Source organism: Priapulus caudatus, unplaced genomic scaffold (assembly GCF_000485595.1).
Source record: "Priapulus caudatus unplaced genomic scaffold, Priapulus_caudatus-5.0.1 Scaffold115, whole genome shotgun sequence".
Taxonomy (NCBI): Eukaryota; Metazoa; Priapulida; class Priapulimorpha; order Priapulimorphida; family Priapulidae; genus Priapulus; species Priapulus caudatus.
The window spans coordinates 199,002-216,623 of NW_014577176.1; the positions used below are offsets into that span (position 1 = coordinate 199,002).

Genomic DNA, 17,622 nt, shown 5'->3' on the forward strand with positions numbered 1-17,622 from the left:
AAATCAGATGGAATTCTTTTATATGGCAATGAAATGCCTATCTTTGGAATACTCCTATATTATTCGCTGCTCTGAAATTATAAATGCATATATTGTATATTACTTGTGTTATTGTAGACACTGCATGTGACAATACTACATAATAACACATTTATATACAGCACAGCCCAGCTCAAACACTGCACACTCGCGTATATCTTTACATTTTCGTTAATCTTCAGGCTTCTCTGGAGGGGGGCCGCAGGGTTGTAGCATTTTCTCCATCAGATTGAACCTCACTCTCGCCTTGGACTCATTCTCTGCGATTGCGAAGCAGTTTAGTAGATCATAATGGCCCATGTAACTAGCATAACTGTCTCTGAAATAAAACAATGCAATGCATAAATATAAACACTAAAACCGTAAAAAGATACGACAAACCCCTAAGGATAATAATTCGTGTGTTCACGACCAAAATGCTAAATTGTGTATAATATTAATAACCACACTGCGTGGTATCCAACAAAGTCAAAGATAGCACACAAGTGTCAAGAGCCATCAATTATATGCTGGAATTAACGTTTACTTGCTGCACGTGTAAATCCTAACCTAAAAGTGCACACAAAAACTTAAATTTCAGACATGATATTTTTGTATTAATAGATTTATAAGTTATAACGGAACGTTTATGCACGTGGCCTATTCTATTGTTAGTGGCACTGGTAGTGCACCGATGGCGATACCTGTGTTGATTGACCAACCAGTCCCACTTTGTAGTGTCGGCGTGGCCTGTACCAATATATTTTGACTGCAGATGCTCTAATTGACTGTGAATATTGTAGCGATCTCCCATGGTGCAATCACGCACAAATTAACAACGAACACTAGTTTCCGAGTATAATACCATGCAATGAAAGAATAGATGAAATCCAAAATGCCCACCTCGACTTCCGGCCGCTCAATCGCGTCCTCTTTCATCAGGCGGAAATGGAGCAAGCTCCGCCTCTCCGTTAACTTGGACGAAACTATTATGGACATGGGGGTTCCCTAGCGATGGACATTCAATAACAATGCTCATGTGTGAAATATAAACGACTATTTCTTACTAAGTCGTTAACAGTCATCAAAAATAGTATACAAACTAAAAATTATTGTTCAGACAAATTTTCTATTAGTTTACACGCAAGTGACAAGTCGTCCAAACAGTGACACCCCCCTCCCCATGGGGTTGGCCTTTCCGTGAGCGTAGCCGAGAGATGGCGCTGTGTAAACGTAAACTTTTGTTGAAAAAATGCCGAGTTTGTTTTGGTGTAGTGCGTTTACTTTAGCTTGCGTACCTACCTAACGTTTATTCCTGATACCTTTCGTTTATTTCTGGGTAACTGTTTGTGGTTAGATGGATTGTGAATGTAAATGAAATGTGCAAATAAGTGAAAACAGTGTATATCAACGATATTGTGTGTGCGCAGTATCATGAGAACGACAATGTCAACAAAAGGAAAGGAGGCGGTGCCCGGTAATGACACTGCTGGCACTGGTCCTACTCAAACGCGTTTTCCATACCTAAAACCGACATTCATATTATTGTTATTATCAAGCATGTTGGGCTGCTTTGCGTTCGTGTCCGGTAGCTCAGTATCTGAGGAGGTTTGGAAGACAATGGGCGGCTCAGCGGCTTACCTTAGTACTGCGATCAGCACGGCCAACGTTACGGTCAAACGTCTTGTCGATGAGATGATAACTACACTGGGACGCGTAATCAACACTCACGTACACGCGCAGAGTGAGTAAACGAATAGTGTATTTTAAAATTAAAATTGATTTAGGTCTAGCTATTACTGTATTAGTGGTACCGTTATTATAATTTATTTATTATAGCCTTTCGCAGCTGGGACATCGCTTTCTCAGCTGCCGAACATGATAGAGTATACCTAAGTATGGTATTCATCTAGCTGATCCTTTGAATATGTATCTACAAAGGCAGTAAAATGAATATGTTGCACTTGTGCATTAGGTTGTTTGGATTCCTTTGATATTCCCTTAGTAGCTTCCAATCCCCCCCCCATAACCAAGTGGCCCTATGTTTCTGGTCCCATCAATCAGCAGCAAGTTACTTTTACAGATATGGAGAAACTTAAATATGCTGTGGCCATGAGCATTGGTGGAGCAGCACTGAGTTTTCTGATTGAGTTCTTTGATGCCACTATTCCTGGAGAGATGCCACCAACACCCCTTTCACCTCGCAGATTCAGGTATATTATTATTTGGCCAGGCAAGGTTTATGACATTATAACATCGTATTAGCCTTTCATGCTTCAATATCTATTTTAAACAACCACTGAATGGCACAAAAATTATCATAATGTGATCATAGTTAGCCATTGTTTTTGGGAACATATTGGCAGCCAGAGCAGATATTACCAGCTGCTTCTAATTTGTCTCTCAAATGATTTAGGTGAGAAAATTGGGTAGAATCAGGAGCTAATAATGACAAATTTGTCATTATTAGCTCCTGGTAGAATGCAATATGCACATTTCTATTACAGTCTGTTTCTCCGGTGAACTACAGCTGTACTTGTGTCTTGGCCGCTATCCATTGAATTCGGGTAAAATGACATGTAAATCTGCCCTGCTGATCCATTCATATATAAAAATCACTGTATAGCCTAGGCTATAGATCTAAAAAGATCTGGTACTTCCTGTTCTAACAGGGACTGTGAATGAAATTTTGCAGGAGGAGAAGTGGGCACGCCGTTCATACACCATACATCATTCCCATGCTAGTTGGCATTGTGGGATTTCTGGCTGTGTTTCTGTAAGATCCAGACTCCATTCAGTACGGTACACCTGTAGGTGGTACACATCTATCTTTAGAATGTTACACTATGATGTTTCAGTCAAAGAATAACGTTGCTCCATTTTTCGGGATTATTCTCCACATGGTTTGATCTCGCTGCATACGTATTATTATGACACAGTTTCAGTGAGAAATAGCTCAAATCATGCCATTAAAAATCCCAGTGTTTGTATAGTGTGTGTAACCTAGATACAGTTCCACGGTGTTATCTTACTGCTGTATCTATAGAGCAGCACTTGCCATATGTCACTAATCACATGACTCAGACTCTCTACTGTAACACACAGCCGCCCAACTACGAGAAATGTGTTAGGCATCTGTTAGGTCAAGTTATTAGCAATTTTTTTAAATCAATTATTTGTGGCTCCCAGCTGTCAGTATATTTATGCTTAGGTGAAATATATTGGGTGTATCTGGGGGGTGGGCAGGGGCGGATCCAGAGGGTTTGGGTGACCAGTTTCCATATGTTCTTCTGCAGCTAGGGGGGTCCGGGGGCATGCCCCCCCGGTAATTAAAAAAAAAATTAGGCTATATTTGGTGCATTCTGGTGAATTTTGAGGCCTGTGACCGGTTTCTGGAAACCTGTGCAAACCGGCCTAAATCCGCGCCTGGTGGGGGATAACAACTTTTAGTCTTGGGTGTTGCAATGGTATGGTTGCAGAGTTGTCACTGTAGTGATGCTATTGTTGTGTAGTCAGTAAGCATTTAAATGCTAATGTCAGCCACTCTTATGAATTCACAGCAGTAAAAATAAAAAATATATTAGTGGGAGCCTTTCAAATTTAATTACCAGTCAGGTATTTATACCATTCTGCCAAAATATTATTTGCCTTTCGTAAGCTTTTTATTTTTTTATTTTTCTAAAGCCACGTTTGGTTTTTACGATTTATTTTTATGTAAATGTCATAATAGTGTGTACATTTTAGTTGCTTATACCAAAATATATCACTACTACATATTATACTATTGGTGATATATGTTTAGTAACAGCATATGTACTTATTTTTTACCACTAAGCAAGCTACTTTTTTATCAGTACTATTTTATTATGTTATTGCTCGGGGTGTATCCAATATTGCATGTTTAGGCTAAATAGCACATCATTGTAACTAGATGTATGTTTGATTTAAGCCACAGAAGATTATTTATAACGTGATTTGTGTACGTGGTTTTCACAACATATATATTATATATATGCCCTTTACACATTACAAGGTCTGTGTATAGCTACCCTATTTATATGTCATGGATGTGTCTTCCTCACACTCTAAGTTAATTAGCATTATTACAGTCTGGAAAACATAACTGTGCTTTATATACAGCATCAGGTCAATATACTACACTATATCTTTGTACAACGAGTCTGACTAGATACAATTGACATATACAGTTAGACCTCGATTATCCGAACGAGATGGGCAGGGAGTATTTTGTTCGGATAACCGATTGTTCGGATATCGGGTGGTTTAGTGGTTTATTAAATATTCACGGGACCTTTAGATCTTGCTGGATAATCCGAAATTCGGATAATTGATGTTCGGATAACAGAGGTTTGACTATTGTTTATTGGGGGAGGGGATCCTTATGGCTGCTATGACTGTATTTGTATATTCATTGAGCAATTATTACACGGTTGTCATTAGATAAGCATAGAATCTCACATAGAATTGATTATTAGTCTTCATTTACAAAACGCAGTGAAACTAGACAAATTTCACAATAGTTATGATGCTTGTGTGCAGTGTTTATGTCATGTGTATCTTATATCTGATGAGTTTTCATTACCACCAAGTTGTAGTGTAAGTATACACCCGATGAAAGACCTCGATCTCTTACTATGCCAAATATTATTATTTTTAAACCTCATGTAGGTTATCACATCATGTAAACAAATTGACGAACTGTCGCACAAGGAATCTAGGCAAATACCAATTCGCAATATAAAGCAGGTCGTATTTCATGAATTGAAATTTTAACCACGGATGTTAAAAAACTTGAATGTCCACTGTCGTAGTACATGTTATTTACTCATTTGTCGTATTCATTTTCCCAATAATACAGGTCGTAATTTGTGCCTTAATCATGTGAGGTCTTTAGTATGGAAACTGGTTCCTGTTACCTGTTCCAACAATCAAAAATTGTAATAAATTTCATCCGCTGGTTTATATATGTCGTTGGGTTTTGTGAATTATATATTGAACATCAGTGATGCACTAATGAAGTGATCGAGGATAAATGTGCGACTTTATCCACATGAAAGCACAAATAAACGCACAGGAATTTAAGAATTTTTTTGGAGTGGATAAAACACCATTTTTGAAAAGTTGTGCAAAGGTCTGGATTTATGCAACTTCACTGTCATTTGAGTAGTTATTTCCATTGAATGTAACTGACGTGACTCTTCACTGCAGCCCATCATACAATTAACAAATGCACAAGATATACCATGTAGTAAATACATCACAAGCTTCTCATGTAATATACATCTCTGTTTTTGCACATCTAGCTGTAACATAAAAACATAAAAATATCTATGTATCTAAGTATATTTGAATTAGGTAATTAGCTTATGTAAAAAATCGCAGTAATACCAGTAATAAATATCAACCTGAGATCGTAGTAAAAGTATCAAGAACTAATAATACATTGATGTATTATCATGTATTATTAACTCTTGGTATTATATATATATATATATATATATATATATATATATATATATGTGTGTGTGTGTGATTTGCATACAACACACCTCAAGAAAATAAAATGTATAAGTACTCTAAAACCTGTTTGCTGCACATAAACAATTTCTTCCAAATTTGGTATGGATAAGTGATCAATGATGATGACTATATAATTATGATAATTATTACTGAAGTCATTATCTAATTATGAAACACAATATATCTCTGCTGAACCTTGTCTGCGTAGCAACCACAGTCGTAATTGCAATCATGGGACACATTGATGTTCACCAGTGACACAAAGGAGATGCCATCAAATTTCACTACAATCAAAGTGAATGAGAAATGCATAAAATCAAATAGAATTGGCATAGTATGCATTTCTGTATTCATTGAATACAAAATGTGAACAGTAAAAATAATTTAAAATGCAGATAAACGGGCATTATACTGCTTGTATATTTTATGCTCGTGATATGTACATGCATGTGTGTGTGCGCGCACATAAGCCAAAGCCTCCCTGCCAGTATTATACCTGCTACAACCCTGAGATTCTTGATTTATTAAAAATGTGTATTTGATTTAAAACCGTTTGGAAGTAAAAATATATAGTTTGACACTTGAACACACCAGTTTATATAATTATCTGTGTTTCAATAATGTGTAGCCATTGTAAAATCCATGTCATAAAAGCACAATTCATAGTTATTATAATGCTAAACCGAGTTATAAATATATAGCATGCAACTCACATTAAAAAGATATTCACAGTAACTACTGCAACTAATTATCATAACAATCAAATCGCTGTCATTATTCTAAACTGACTATGGGTCACAGCTCATTACACAATCATAACTACACCCCCATACTATGACTCCAATACATGTTGCTACGCCTCCGCCAGTAATCTTGCTGCTGGTGCCAGCCTGACCGTAACAATGCATAGATTATTTGGGACCCTCTGTTAGGCCATGCGGGATCCACTTGTTTGCAGAGTTGCTCACCAATAGCAGTGGCCGCTTCAGACGGACATATCTCATCATCCTGCGATTTCTGGAGAATCTGCTGTGTCATGTTGTATATCTGAAAATCGACGTAAGTCATTACGAATAAGCATAACAGACCAGTTTCCCCGACTAGCCCAACGAATGCATGCGTAAAATTGCACGGAGCGCCAGTGTGTCACATACTATAATTACAACTCTTGGTCATCAGCTTTTAAGCTATGATTTCTCTACACTTAAAATCTGTTAGGAGAAGGCTAGAAACTGGACTCACCGAGTACTCCCACGTTGGATCGAAATGTCGCTCCATGAATGGATCGTTTGGTTGTCTCCCAAATGGCTCGCTGGCGTAGTGTACCAATGCCTACAGGTAATCAGAACTGCAAGCATTACTACAATGACAAAGCATGAAACTATACACAACTCATTTGTTAAACCAAGTCACCAGTATAAAATTGTGTGTACATCATGTAATAGTTAGGGTCACGGTGCGCTCTCACTTGTTATAATAAAGGAAAATCTCTGCTATAGCATCACTGAATGCCTACAACATGACAATGCAATAGAAACCACAGCAGCTAGAGGAGTTGACATTTGTAACTCATTACCTCACAGGCTAATCGAATAAGGGTGGTGAAATAGTAGTTCACAATAGCGCCCTTTAGAGAATATCTTCTTATAAGTGATAGCGCATAAGTATTTTATTCATTCTCATGTTGAAATATTACACTGTTATTGCATTAATTCCGAGGCTTCAGCTACCGACACCAGACGTACATACCATGCGGTTTGTGATGACATCAGAAATGTGGGTGATGTCCATGTCAGCAAGCAGCCTGCTATCACTGAGATCCATGAGTTGATTTACGGCTGAACCACACACGATTCTCGCCCGCAGTAGCGGTATGGTGCGGTGTGTCAGCACCTGCCAGCGATAATGCAAACCAATATTAAATTTACGTCAAATTACTGACACTATCTGGGTATTTTTGGGGCTTTCTCTGATAATTCAATCAGATGTCATTCTGTTTACATGCTAGACACTTAAAACTGCATTTTACTTGGTTATCTTTTATAAAATAAGATAAATTTGCTATAATTAAATATAATATCATAAAACATGCCAAGATATAATACAGAAAGTTTTGTGTATATCTGTTGAAGGTCACTCACGCGAGTCAGACCAGTGCTTGCACATGGCGCAAATACATCGCAGGGCTGGGCAAATATCCCTGTATCGTACTCTTGCACTTTCTCCAATACAATGCTTCCATGACTCTAAGATAGAAGACAATTTAAATGATAAAAGAACAAGTGAAACTTAATTAACATGCATGCATATTTACTCTCTCTCCCTCCCTCACTCCACCAACCATGTATATCACCTTCACCCTTGATCCACCCACCTTCTCTCTCACTCTCTCTTTCTTTCTCTGTCTGTCTGTCTCCCTCTCTTGCTCTCTCTCTCACTCTCTCTTTCTCTATCTCTCTCTCTCTCTCTCTCTCCCTCTCTCTCCCTCCTTCCACCATCTTTCTCCCTCCCTCCCTCCCTCCCTCTACCACCTCTTTCTATCGCTCTCTCCCTCATTCTCACCTTTATATATGCAATAACATTTTCTATTCATTAACCTGTTAATGATAGACATTACTATAAAAAATATTAACATTGAAAATTGTACAAACCTCTCTGACGTGTAGATTTCGAATACTGTCAAGTTGGTTCTCATGGACATCTGTCACATGGATTGAAGACACGCCTTTCTCGACCAACTGACAAACCAATTGTTGACCTAATGTACAAACGTATTTGTTATGTACATAGTAAATACATCAAAAGTCAGCACATCAGGTGAAGAATTATATGATGAGAATCAGGTTATATACACTCAATAATATTAAACGAAATTCAATATTTACATTCGCAAATTTACACACCATTTGACTAGTGCAACGCAATCCATAGCTGAACAGTTGCACCATTCCAAAGCTCTTAACTGACACCAATCATTACTTAATGTGGCTCCATATTTTTCCATATTTGTGGCCAGACAGCATGAAAATAGAGGCACAACTAGCTGAAACAATGCATACTTGAGGCTAAACCTCCTTAACAAGGCTAGATAAGGCAAACATTAAAACTCATATCTCAAGTTATATGTAATGCAAAACTTTAGCAGCTGTCAAACCTGGAAAATAAATACTTTATCCTACAAGTATTATTTTGGAAGGAGGAACGTGCAAACAACCTAGTATGATAAGTAACAAGTATATTATATAAAAACGCCGCTGACGATGACATTATTGACATACCAACATTCCCAGCCCCTTGAATAGCAACAGTCTTATTCTCAAGAGTCCCCATCTTCAGAAAGTCAAGTGTAGCCTCCATTGCACAAATCACACCTAGACGACAATATCGAAGAATGCGTCGCAGACTGAATGTCAATTAAGTGTAACTACAATTTGGTATAACTAGATAAGAAGTTTTGCTAAGATTTCCTTAGTTCAAATTCATAATGACAATATAGATGACTATGACACTAAATATATACTTCAAGCTACTAGGCTTTACCAACTCAAGAATCTATGTATACAGCATAACTAGTATAGGTCGACAATTCCCTAAACATGTAAACACACAATTCATTGTGCAAGCCGATGACGAATCATGGAATAATCTTTTCAAATCTTTTTCAAATAAGCGTAATCACAAAATGTGTTAAGTGTACTTGAAGAGGCTTATGCAACACCCTATGCTTGAATATGCAATGCTCAATCTGTTGATTCTTTAACTCTATGATCAGTATCATTAGTGCTAGCTCCCCATTTCAAAAATGAGAGCTTATTAATCAGTCTCTAAAATGAGGTTTCTATTCATTAGTAGAGCCAGACCTTTTGTAGTAGCATGAGACGGATTTCCACACCCGCCTTGATCTTCAGACAGACCAGTGACGTATCGACTGCGGGTTCGGGCATGTGTGATGTCCATCGTCGTTGTTCCTATATCCTCAGATGCAACTGAAAAATGCAAAGTAAAAAAATTACGTGATAAGTACTATCTCGGGCTAGTCATGGCCTGCTGTTGATCTGCTACTATTTCCACGGCTTCACTTCTAATTAACGCATTATACTGGACAATGCAACAAAAAGGTATCGTGTGGTATCAAATTATCTTGATTTATTGAAAACTAACAATATTGCGAAAAAAAGCCAAATCGTATCAATTCGTGATCGAACATATTGAACAGGAATTCTCCTACGTTATGTTTGTGATGGAGCACATGACAGAACAGTGTTGATGAGACTGTTGTTTATCTTACTGTAACATCCATTGAGTGAGGTTAAAAAATCTCCAAAATCAAAGAACATCTTCTCCCTATAGCTTAGTTGGTGTCGCCTTGCTACCTTTGGTTCAATTATGATTGAACTGCCTCCTCCAACCCTACAAAATTATACTTTAAAAAAATTGCATTGCACATTTTTCTGATTTCAAACACAATTCTGTCTAGTTATAACATTCAGGATACTATCATTTTATGATCTTTGGTGTGACTAGTGTCAACCAGTGACTAGTGAAAGTGTCAAGCCTAGCCTACTCAATGGAATTTTTCCTTAGAAACTGAGCATGCCTAAGTCTGCCCAGTCTCCTAAAAATCTGCCCACTCTTTTCAAAAAAAAAATTCTAAGAGCAAACATGATTACATTTTGCATCCCTCCCGAGTTTACTGGCCATAACTTTCACATTCGGTATGGGCAAGCTCCCTTTACGAGGGTTATTCCTGTACTTGTTTATTGAACAGATACAAACTTTCACCAAAACAATTTCTGATCTGCCAAGTTGCCAATATGTTACCATGTTTATACATGTACAATTGCACCTTGTACATTGTGCAATTGTACATATCCCCCACTTGCCCTCGTGATCCCCTATTAGTATCAGTGAATAATAAAAAAATACAAGTAGAAAAATAAAACCATGAAAAGATCTGCAATTCATATTAAAATTAAACTGCCACTACCTATATGGATTTTCCACAATTCCTCATCTGAAAATAACAGGATATATGTCACTAGGACACATGTTAATAAAGATATCATGACATCATGACATTCTTATCACAACATCATGGACACATGATATAATGACATCAGGTCATAAATAACCTCTCTGCGATTATTTACTCCCAATGTCACCAAAGAGTTATCATACCACAAGCCTGCTAGGGCTGCTGTAATGCCTGTCATCATGGATGAATGCAGTCCATTTTCAAGAACATTCTTCATACTTGTATGAGGTAGAATGCTTACACCTCCTTGCTAAAATACAAGGACATGAACGATATGATGACATGATGAAGATATGAGTGTTTTATACACGGATTAAATGTTAACTAGATTGTTTAGAACTAGCAAACTGCCATGTTATCTTATGAAAGGGGGTATATCTCATCACCTAGATACAATAATGTAACCCAAACACAGGATAGGTATGTGTGTACCCTATGTGGTATGTGTGTACCCTATCCAGTGTTTGGGTTACATTATTGTATCTACTCATCACCCTGCAATTGAAATTAATTTCCTCGCTTTTCATGATGTCTCGACATTGAACTGTTGCAAGCATTTCATTCCTTCTCCTTATATTACACTAGAGACATGTCACTGTGGTCATATGTGGGATCAAGGATCGTTTGGTGACCCAGAATTCATTTTCGCAAATGTGGGGGTCCATGGTACACATGATAAAATACCAGACTTATGCCATATAAATTGGTTTTAATTGAAAGATATACGTACAGCAATGCCACGAGAAGTGTTCCATATAAAAGCACACATCAGTGCATCAGTGCGAATCCCCAGGCTCATGAAGATAGCTTCATGATTATGATAGTGTTTTGACTCCTCTAACATTCGCTTTAGTTCCTCGAGTTCTGGATGAGAGACCTTTACATGACCAGCATGTCTATCATAAACGGCGAAGCATCGTCGAATTTTATTTTTCCTCATCCATCCACCGAACGCATTAGGATCCATGTCCAAAATTGGTTTCTTTGGGGATGACTTACGTTCTTCATAATGATGTAGATTTGAGTAATTGCGAGCCAAGACTGTAGTAGGGCGAGACGACGACAACAAACCATTGCCATTGCCATTGCCATTGCCATTGCCATTGCCATTGCCATTGGCAACATTGCATTCGCGAAGTGTAATCGAACGCGATACTTTAAGCAGCGCCACACGAATACATTGTGAACATTTCCTAATGCCAACCAGAAAACTTGGACTTGCATTCATTTTACGAATTGAAAAGTACAAAATAATACTAATACAGTTACTATCATAACACTGATTTATAAATAACAACAAAAAACTCCACGAAGAATTCCTGTGCACTGTTATGAACTTATGACAATCTTGTAACTGTACGTAAGGTTTCACAACTTCGGTAAACCTCGGACGAATCCGCTGGAATTTTCTACTCTTCGTTTCATCAAGGTTTACAAGATACAATAAAAATATCTTGATATATATATATATATATATATATATATTATATATCTAATACAAATACAATATATATATATTATATTTCTTAATGTTTGCTATCATTCTACAGGCTCTCTTGCCTACATGGCATTTTTTGCACACTTCGCCCCCCCACTTGCTCCACAAACTCATTCCAAAAATTGCACCGCCGCCTTTCTTTTTTGCTGTCCCGGCGCCATCCTCCGTCCCAATAGCACTGGGAAATTTCATGAAATTCTAAAATATTGTTTTTTTACTACCTAGATGGCGCCAAAGAGTCATGTATTAACCAATCCATCACCTACGAAAAAGCACTGAAAGAAATAGACTATAGGTAAATCATCTCTTTTTTTTTTTCAAAAAAAAGCAAAACAAGCTCGATATAGCTTATATTGAGCTTATGAGAAGGGACGGGTACCAGTCTAACCAAAAAAACGCTATGGCACGTGATAGTACGACCCCTTTTTTCAACCCAAAGCGGTTTCATCCAAGGTACACCAAGAATAGCAATAAATACGCTTTACAATCCAAAGATCATTATACAATAAGATGGGACTACCCCTTGACCTATATGTTGCGTCACGCCGCTGTATACCACTACGCCCCTGCCGACTCAACCGGTGAGTTCAGGGTCCACGACGAAATTGGCATGAGAAAGTAGCACATATTGCGCAATCATTTTTCGCGGCGGAAACATCAAAAACGTCTGCATGCACACCCATGCCATACTTTTTAATGGTTTCAGAAAGAACTAGGGTGACACCCCCGCAGCAGGTAGAGGACTTTTCTCCCCTGTTCCCCTACGCGCAGGAACGCTGATTTCATGCTTGCACTTTACGGAATTAGAATTTATAGCACGTAATTCCCAAGGTTTAGGCCTATGCACATGAGTAAGGTGCGGCAGCCTTCTCATCCTCACTCCAGCCCCTTATTACACCGACCATTACACTCTATTTCAGCGTGATCAAATAAAGTATCGCCAAATGCCCAAGGATTAATAAACAAGCTTGTTTTGTAAATATCCCGCTCCAAATCACGCTATTCTTCCGTTGAAAACAATTGTATGTTTTAAACCAGTTAGTAAGAGAAAGAACCTTCGCAAATTGGCTTCCCTCCGTGTAATGGCCCCAACACAATAATTGTTGTTGATTGTCTGAATCGCTTACACGCCAGTTCCGCGTGATGGGGGATGCAAGGATTCGCTGTTTCATTTCTTAGCGTGTGTTACGAAGATACTGGTTAATTGCTATAGTTAACATAATGAATAAAATAGTAGCCATATAATATAAGTACTTAATTATCGTGAATAATACTTACGATGAAGACCATTCGCTGCAGTAATGTTTTTTTCCTTGTTTCGTATCACCCACAACGAAACACTTATTCTGCCTCTCTATATAAATTGCAACCATTTTAATTATAGATCGAATTGTAATGCTGATCTATATGACAATTTGTTTATCATTGCTTCATTACACGTACTTTGCGGCAATAGTAACTTGCATTATAGTCAGGTTTGGGCACAAATATTGACTATACTTTCTACATGCACGAAATTCTAACACGGGGTTATGAGGTGGCTAATTATATTTCTATATGAACGGTTATACTGGTGCCGCTAGCGCCCTCTGCTCCATGCGCACAGCTAATGTTACTTGCCCTCTTGCTTAAAGTGTATTTATTCCCATTCGTTCTAGTATGGTTACTATATGTTAACACTTGCGTACTGTCAGATTTCGTGCATACGCTAACTATAGCAATGCCACCGCCTCTTATGAGTATAAAAATGTTATTGATATCACGATCTCTATAAATAAATCATGTTTGTTTTTTTAGCTCCACGAAGCATGCGCTTTCGGAGTGTCGGTCTTGCACTATATTCTATAACTGTTGTTAGCAGCTAACAGCAGGGTAACTGCGACCTAACTCGCCGTTGGTCGGCCGCTGGTAGTCGCGCGTGGACATCGAAATGTATGGCAAGCCATAAGCGGCTTGTCATCATTTACTTGTATAATGGACTCTTTGCTAGCAACTACAAAGGTTTTGTTTTGTAACCAGCACTCAGTTTTGATCATCGTTTACCGGTTTATAGTCACGCTCACAAAGTTCTCATCTCGCTTAACACTATCGTGGCGTAGAGGGTCCTCCTTTTCTCCCGTCGTTGTAACAGTCGAGAGCGCCTGGTCGGCATTTAGGTTTATCAGTTGACTCTACGGGTAGTAAGTAGATTAGTACTAGTATCGATATTGTCTTAGTTGAACCTGTTTAAAACTCCAAACAATTCATACACACGACTCACGTCAACAGTTCGTCCTCGGCGGCCTCTGCTAGGGGATGACGAGCCTCCAGCACAAGTACTCAACTCACGCCTTCCCCGCTGCGCGATACGGTCTCAGCCCACCCCCGACCAGTCGCTCGTTGAGACGGATTCGTCTAATACGCGTATTCCTCAACCCCACGCGCAAATTATCCGTTTTTGTAGCTCAGGCCGACTACGGTCTGACTTTTCTGGTCCCACGATAACGTTTAATATTCGACAGTGGCTACGCGTAGGGGCCTCCCGAACCGTCGCCTAGACGCTCCCCGGTAACGCGTTCCGAGAACATCCACTTCACAACCAGTGATCGCTTCCCCCCCATTGCTTCGCACACTCGCCGTAACACACATGATTGCGCCACCGCTGCGGACGCTTGCTCGCCGTCCTATCATTTCATCTCCCTCCTCCTCCCGCTCTCTCCTCTTCTCTCTCTCTCTCAGCAACCACTTCCACGCCTAAATGCCACTACTCAATCACTGTAGCCAACCAAACCAAGAAGGATAAGGTTAGCACGCTCTCCTCTAACCTCATTTTGTGGCGGAAGGAATGCCGCAGGAGTGATATCACTCGCGCTCCGGTGTTTGCCTGGTGCGTTATTCAGAGGGACTAGAAACTTCCAAAACTGGGTTTATTCTCAACACGACCCTTTCTCCGCACTATAACTCATGGCGAACCTTACTCATGTATCCCCGCACACTTACTCCTTACTTTAAAACTAAGTGATAACACTGCTTACTTTCAAAATCGAAGTCGACGCGAATATACTGAGCACGCCCATCTTGCTATGACACCAGGCGCTTATGAAACTAACCTCAATGCTTCACGTAGCACCCCAGGGCTAGTGAACCTGTAAAAATTATTAGCCCGCCTTAAAAATATCTCGCGAGCCCTTATTTGCTTAAAAGTGCCCCGGCCCCCACCCACCCCCCGCTGCGCTGAGGCTACGGCAGTGAGTAAACATTCTCTGCCCTTCTGCGGGGAGCGTGGGAGCGGGGGGCTCGAGGTCGTGCGGCTGGCATCCTGGGTCTTCTGCGCATTTTAAGCACGCTCCCCGAGATGCAATTTCTGCCCAAAATTCTCTGACTCGTAACAATTCCCTAGGATGTCTCAGCTCCATCATTATTCCAGTATTATAATATATCATAATCATACATACCTATATCCCTATCACAAGTAATATATAATATATAATATGCAGATGCTAATATAATACCTAGAGTTGTCACGGGAAAATAGTGCCGATTTCGCGCAATTATTATTCTACTCTTGTATGCGGATTGCTAAAGACCTAAGTTCAATGTGATTAGGCGTTAAGCGAGACATCCTTATCGCTCTCTAAAAATAAGTACGCAGGACCACCCGCCCCTGTTTCTTCGCGATAACTCCTAGGTCCGATGATCACCTATCGGAGCCCGTTCGTCTTCTCGTTAATCATGCTCCCACAGGCCCTCAGTAGAATCATATTGCGTGAAATAGCACCTCATTCTCTCCAGTTTTTCTCCATCTGTACCAACTTCCGTCCTACAGGTGTACTATTTGCCTCTTGATCATTTTATTATACCTTAGTGCTCCCAATCTTAAGTGTTTTCTGTTCGCGGGTTGTACCCCGAGGACACGCGCAAGACGAGCTAGCATATGTGGTTTGTCGCCTCAAGCAGTTTGGTCTGTCCCAGGAAAGTATTATTTTTAAAGCATGTTAGCCTCCGGCATTGCGCTCTGGCTGCATCGTGCATGCTACAGATGCTGTATGAAGCAAAAAGCGTAATCATGTAGCCTTTTGTAGTATTGCAGTGACAGCAGTTACATGGCCATTTTTCGCATTGTTTCATTCGGTCATTCATACTAAGATCTAAAATATTGGCTAATGTGGAAATGATGCTGCATCAATGACCCTAGTTACTATAATACGTAATTAAAAGTTGCCCAGTGAAATCTTATTTGCATAAACACTTTACATTATAGCTCCTCAACCTAATGCTGTAGCGTAATGAGTACTAACTAGATACTACTCAACATTCACTCACATTACTATCACTGCTGTTCAAGTCTCACAGCATGAGTAAACAATTTTGAAAATTGAAAAAATCGACAACCACCTTGTGTTACAATCAACTTTGTGTTAAAACATGTGTAAATATACGAAACAGTTGTGTTGTTAAACACCTGATGTCTATACTTTGTATGCAAAGGAAAGCCCAGACAATGCGTCTAGACATGTACGTTTCAGCGTATTGTGCAAGCCCTGGCCGTATGTAAACATGAACAGCCCGCGCTTATGAATATTATAAATATTCACTCGCCCAACAGGGCTGTCAGAACCAGTATCATTCTATCTTATACCCTTCCTCTCACGATTTCTACTAAGCCTCCCGGCGCCGAGCGGTTCGCGAGCGACTTAGTTCTCATAACCCCTGTTGAGACCTGTCGGACGTCACCTTCGGTTTGAAGAGCGATTCACCGACCTCAATCGGAGGGCGCCTTGGCGTTCTTGCCCTCGCTACTGCCCCGCCCATCTGGGAAACTGCCCGTACGTCGCCAGCCAGCGTCAACCAATGTAAATGCGCGCTTTCACGTATATTAGCCGCCTCGTCCCCACACTAAACTCGAATTTCTTGTAACAGGTTACTATTAGTTTCAATACCAGAGTATGCCCGATACATAGTAGTTCCCAGATAGCGGAGAAAGGTTCGCTGTTGAGAATAAACCCAGTTTGGAAGTTCCTAGTTTTCTGAAACACCGCAAGCGGCCTAGCAACAACCGTTCTCTCCGAGATCGTCATCCACCTCGGGCATCTCCTCCCACAAAAAGGATTAGGTGAGGCTTGTTAAACGTCCTCCATTTCCTCTCTGGTTTGGGTTTACCTTATTGCTATCTTAAACAGCGCACCCGAGGCCTTTCCCCTCTCGCTTTCTGCTCTCTCTCTCTCTGCTCTCTCACACACACCCCTTTGTCCACAGCCACACCCTCTCTGAGGCTCTATCTCTCGTCTCCGTACACACACACACAAACCTCTCTGAGCGTCGCCCTCCATCTCTCTCTCTCTGCTCTCTCTCACTCCCCCCTTCTCACGGCACACACACACACACACAGTAACAAATTCCGCTATTGCCCATCTCTCTCGTCTTCTCTTCTCTCTCTCCAACACACGTCAGAGACATCATCCCCCCTCAGCAGGCCAATCAGCAGAGCGTCCCATTGTAGCACACACCTCACTGCCGTGTACGTGCTCTCGCAAGCTCATATGTGAGATGG

The 17,622-nt window shown here is 39.9% G+C and overlaps 3 protein-coding genes across 5 annotated transcripts in view; 1 reads left to right on the forward strand and 2 right to left on the reverse strand.

Annotated features, from left to right (window-relative positions):
• The window catches only part of LOC106805509 (protein KTI12 homolog), a 1,745-nt gene extending 1,387 nt beyond the window's left edge, over positions 1 to 358 (reverse strand). The window contains exon 1 of the mRNA XM_014807129.1: positions 204 to 358. The gene's annotated coding sequence lies outside the window, so the exon portion shown is untranslated. The remainder of the gene's footprint in view (positions 1 to 203) is intronic.
• Positions 359 to 1,245: 887 nt separating this feature from the next.
• LOC106805494 lies at positions 1,246 to 3,332 on the forward strand. 2 transcript variants are annotated; one of them, XM_014807109.1, is made up of 3 exons: positions 1,246 to 1,762; positions 2,102 to 2,231; positions 2,691 to 3,332. In XM_014807109.1, the coding sequence occupies exons 1-3, from the start codon at positions 1,453 to 1,455 to the stop codon at positions 2,701 to 2,703; spliced, it is 453 nt and encodes a 150-aa protein (XP_014662595.1). In that variant the 5' UTR covers positions 1,246 to 1,452; the 3' UTR covers positions 2,704 to 3,332. The 2 variants fall into 2 exon arrangements, with proteins under 2 accessions (XP_014662595.1, XP_014662594.1); XM_014807108.1 differs by having other exon boundaries at positions 2,714 to 3,332.
• A 2,735-nt stretch (positions 3,333 to 6,067) lies between these two features.
• LOC106805506 (phenylalanine dehydrogenase-like) lies at positions 6,068 to 11,983 on the reverse strand. 2 transcript variants are annotated; one of them, XM_014807125.1, is made up of 11 exons: positions 11,713 to 11,983; positions 11,325 to 11,682; positions 10,738 to 10,844; positions 9,848 to 9,969; positions 9,420 to 9,545; positions 8,838 to 8,930; positions 8,211 to 8,317; positions 7,701 to 7,805; positions 7,309 to 7,452; positions 6,802 to 6,891; positions 6,068 to 6,606 (listed from the first exon to the last, which is right to left on the reverse strand). In XM_014807125.1, exons 1-11 carry the CDS (start codon positions 11,820 to 11,822, stop codon positions 6,379 to 6,381), a joined length of 1,590 nt encoding a protein of 529 aa, XP_014662611.1. In that variant the 5' UTR covers positions 11,823 to 11,983; the 3' UTR covers positions 6,068 to 6,378. The 2 variants fall into 2 exon arrangements, with proteins under 2 accessions (XP_014662611.1, XP_014662610.1); XM_014807124.1 differs by having other exon boundaries at positions 11,325 to 11,983.
• Positions 11,984 to 17,622: the final 5,639 nt, after the last annotated feature.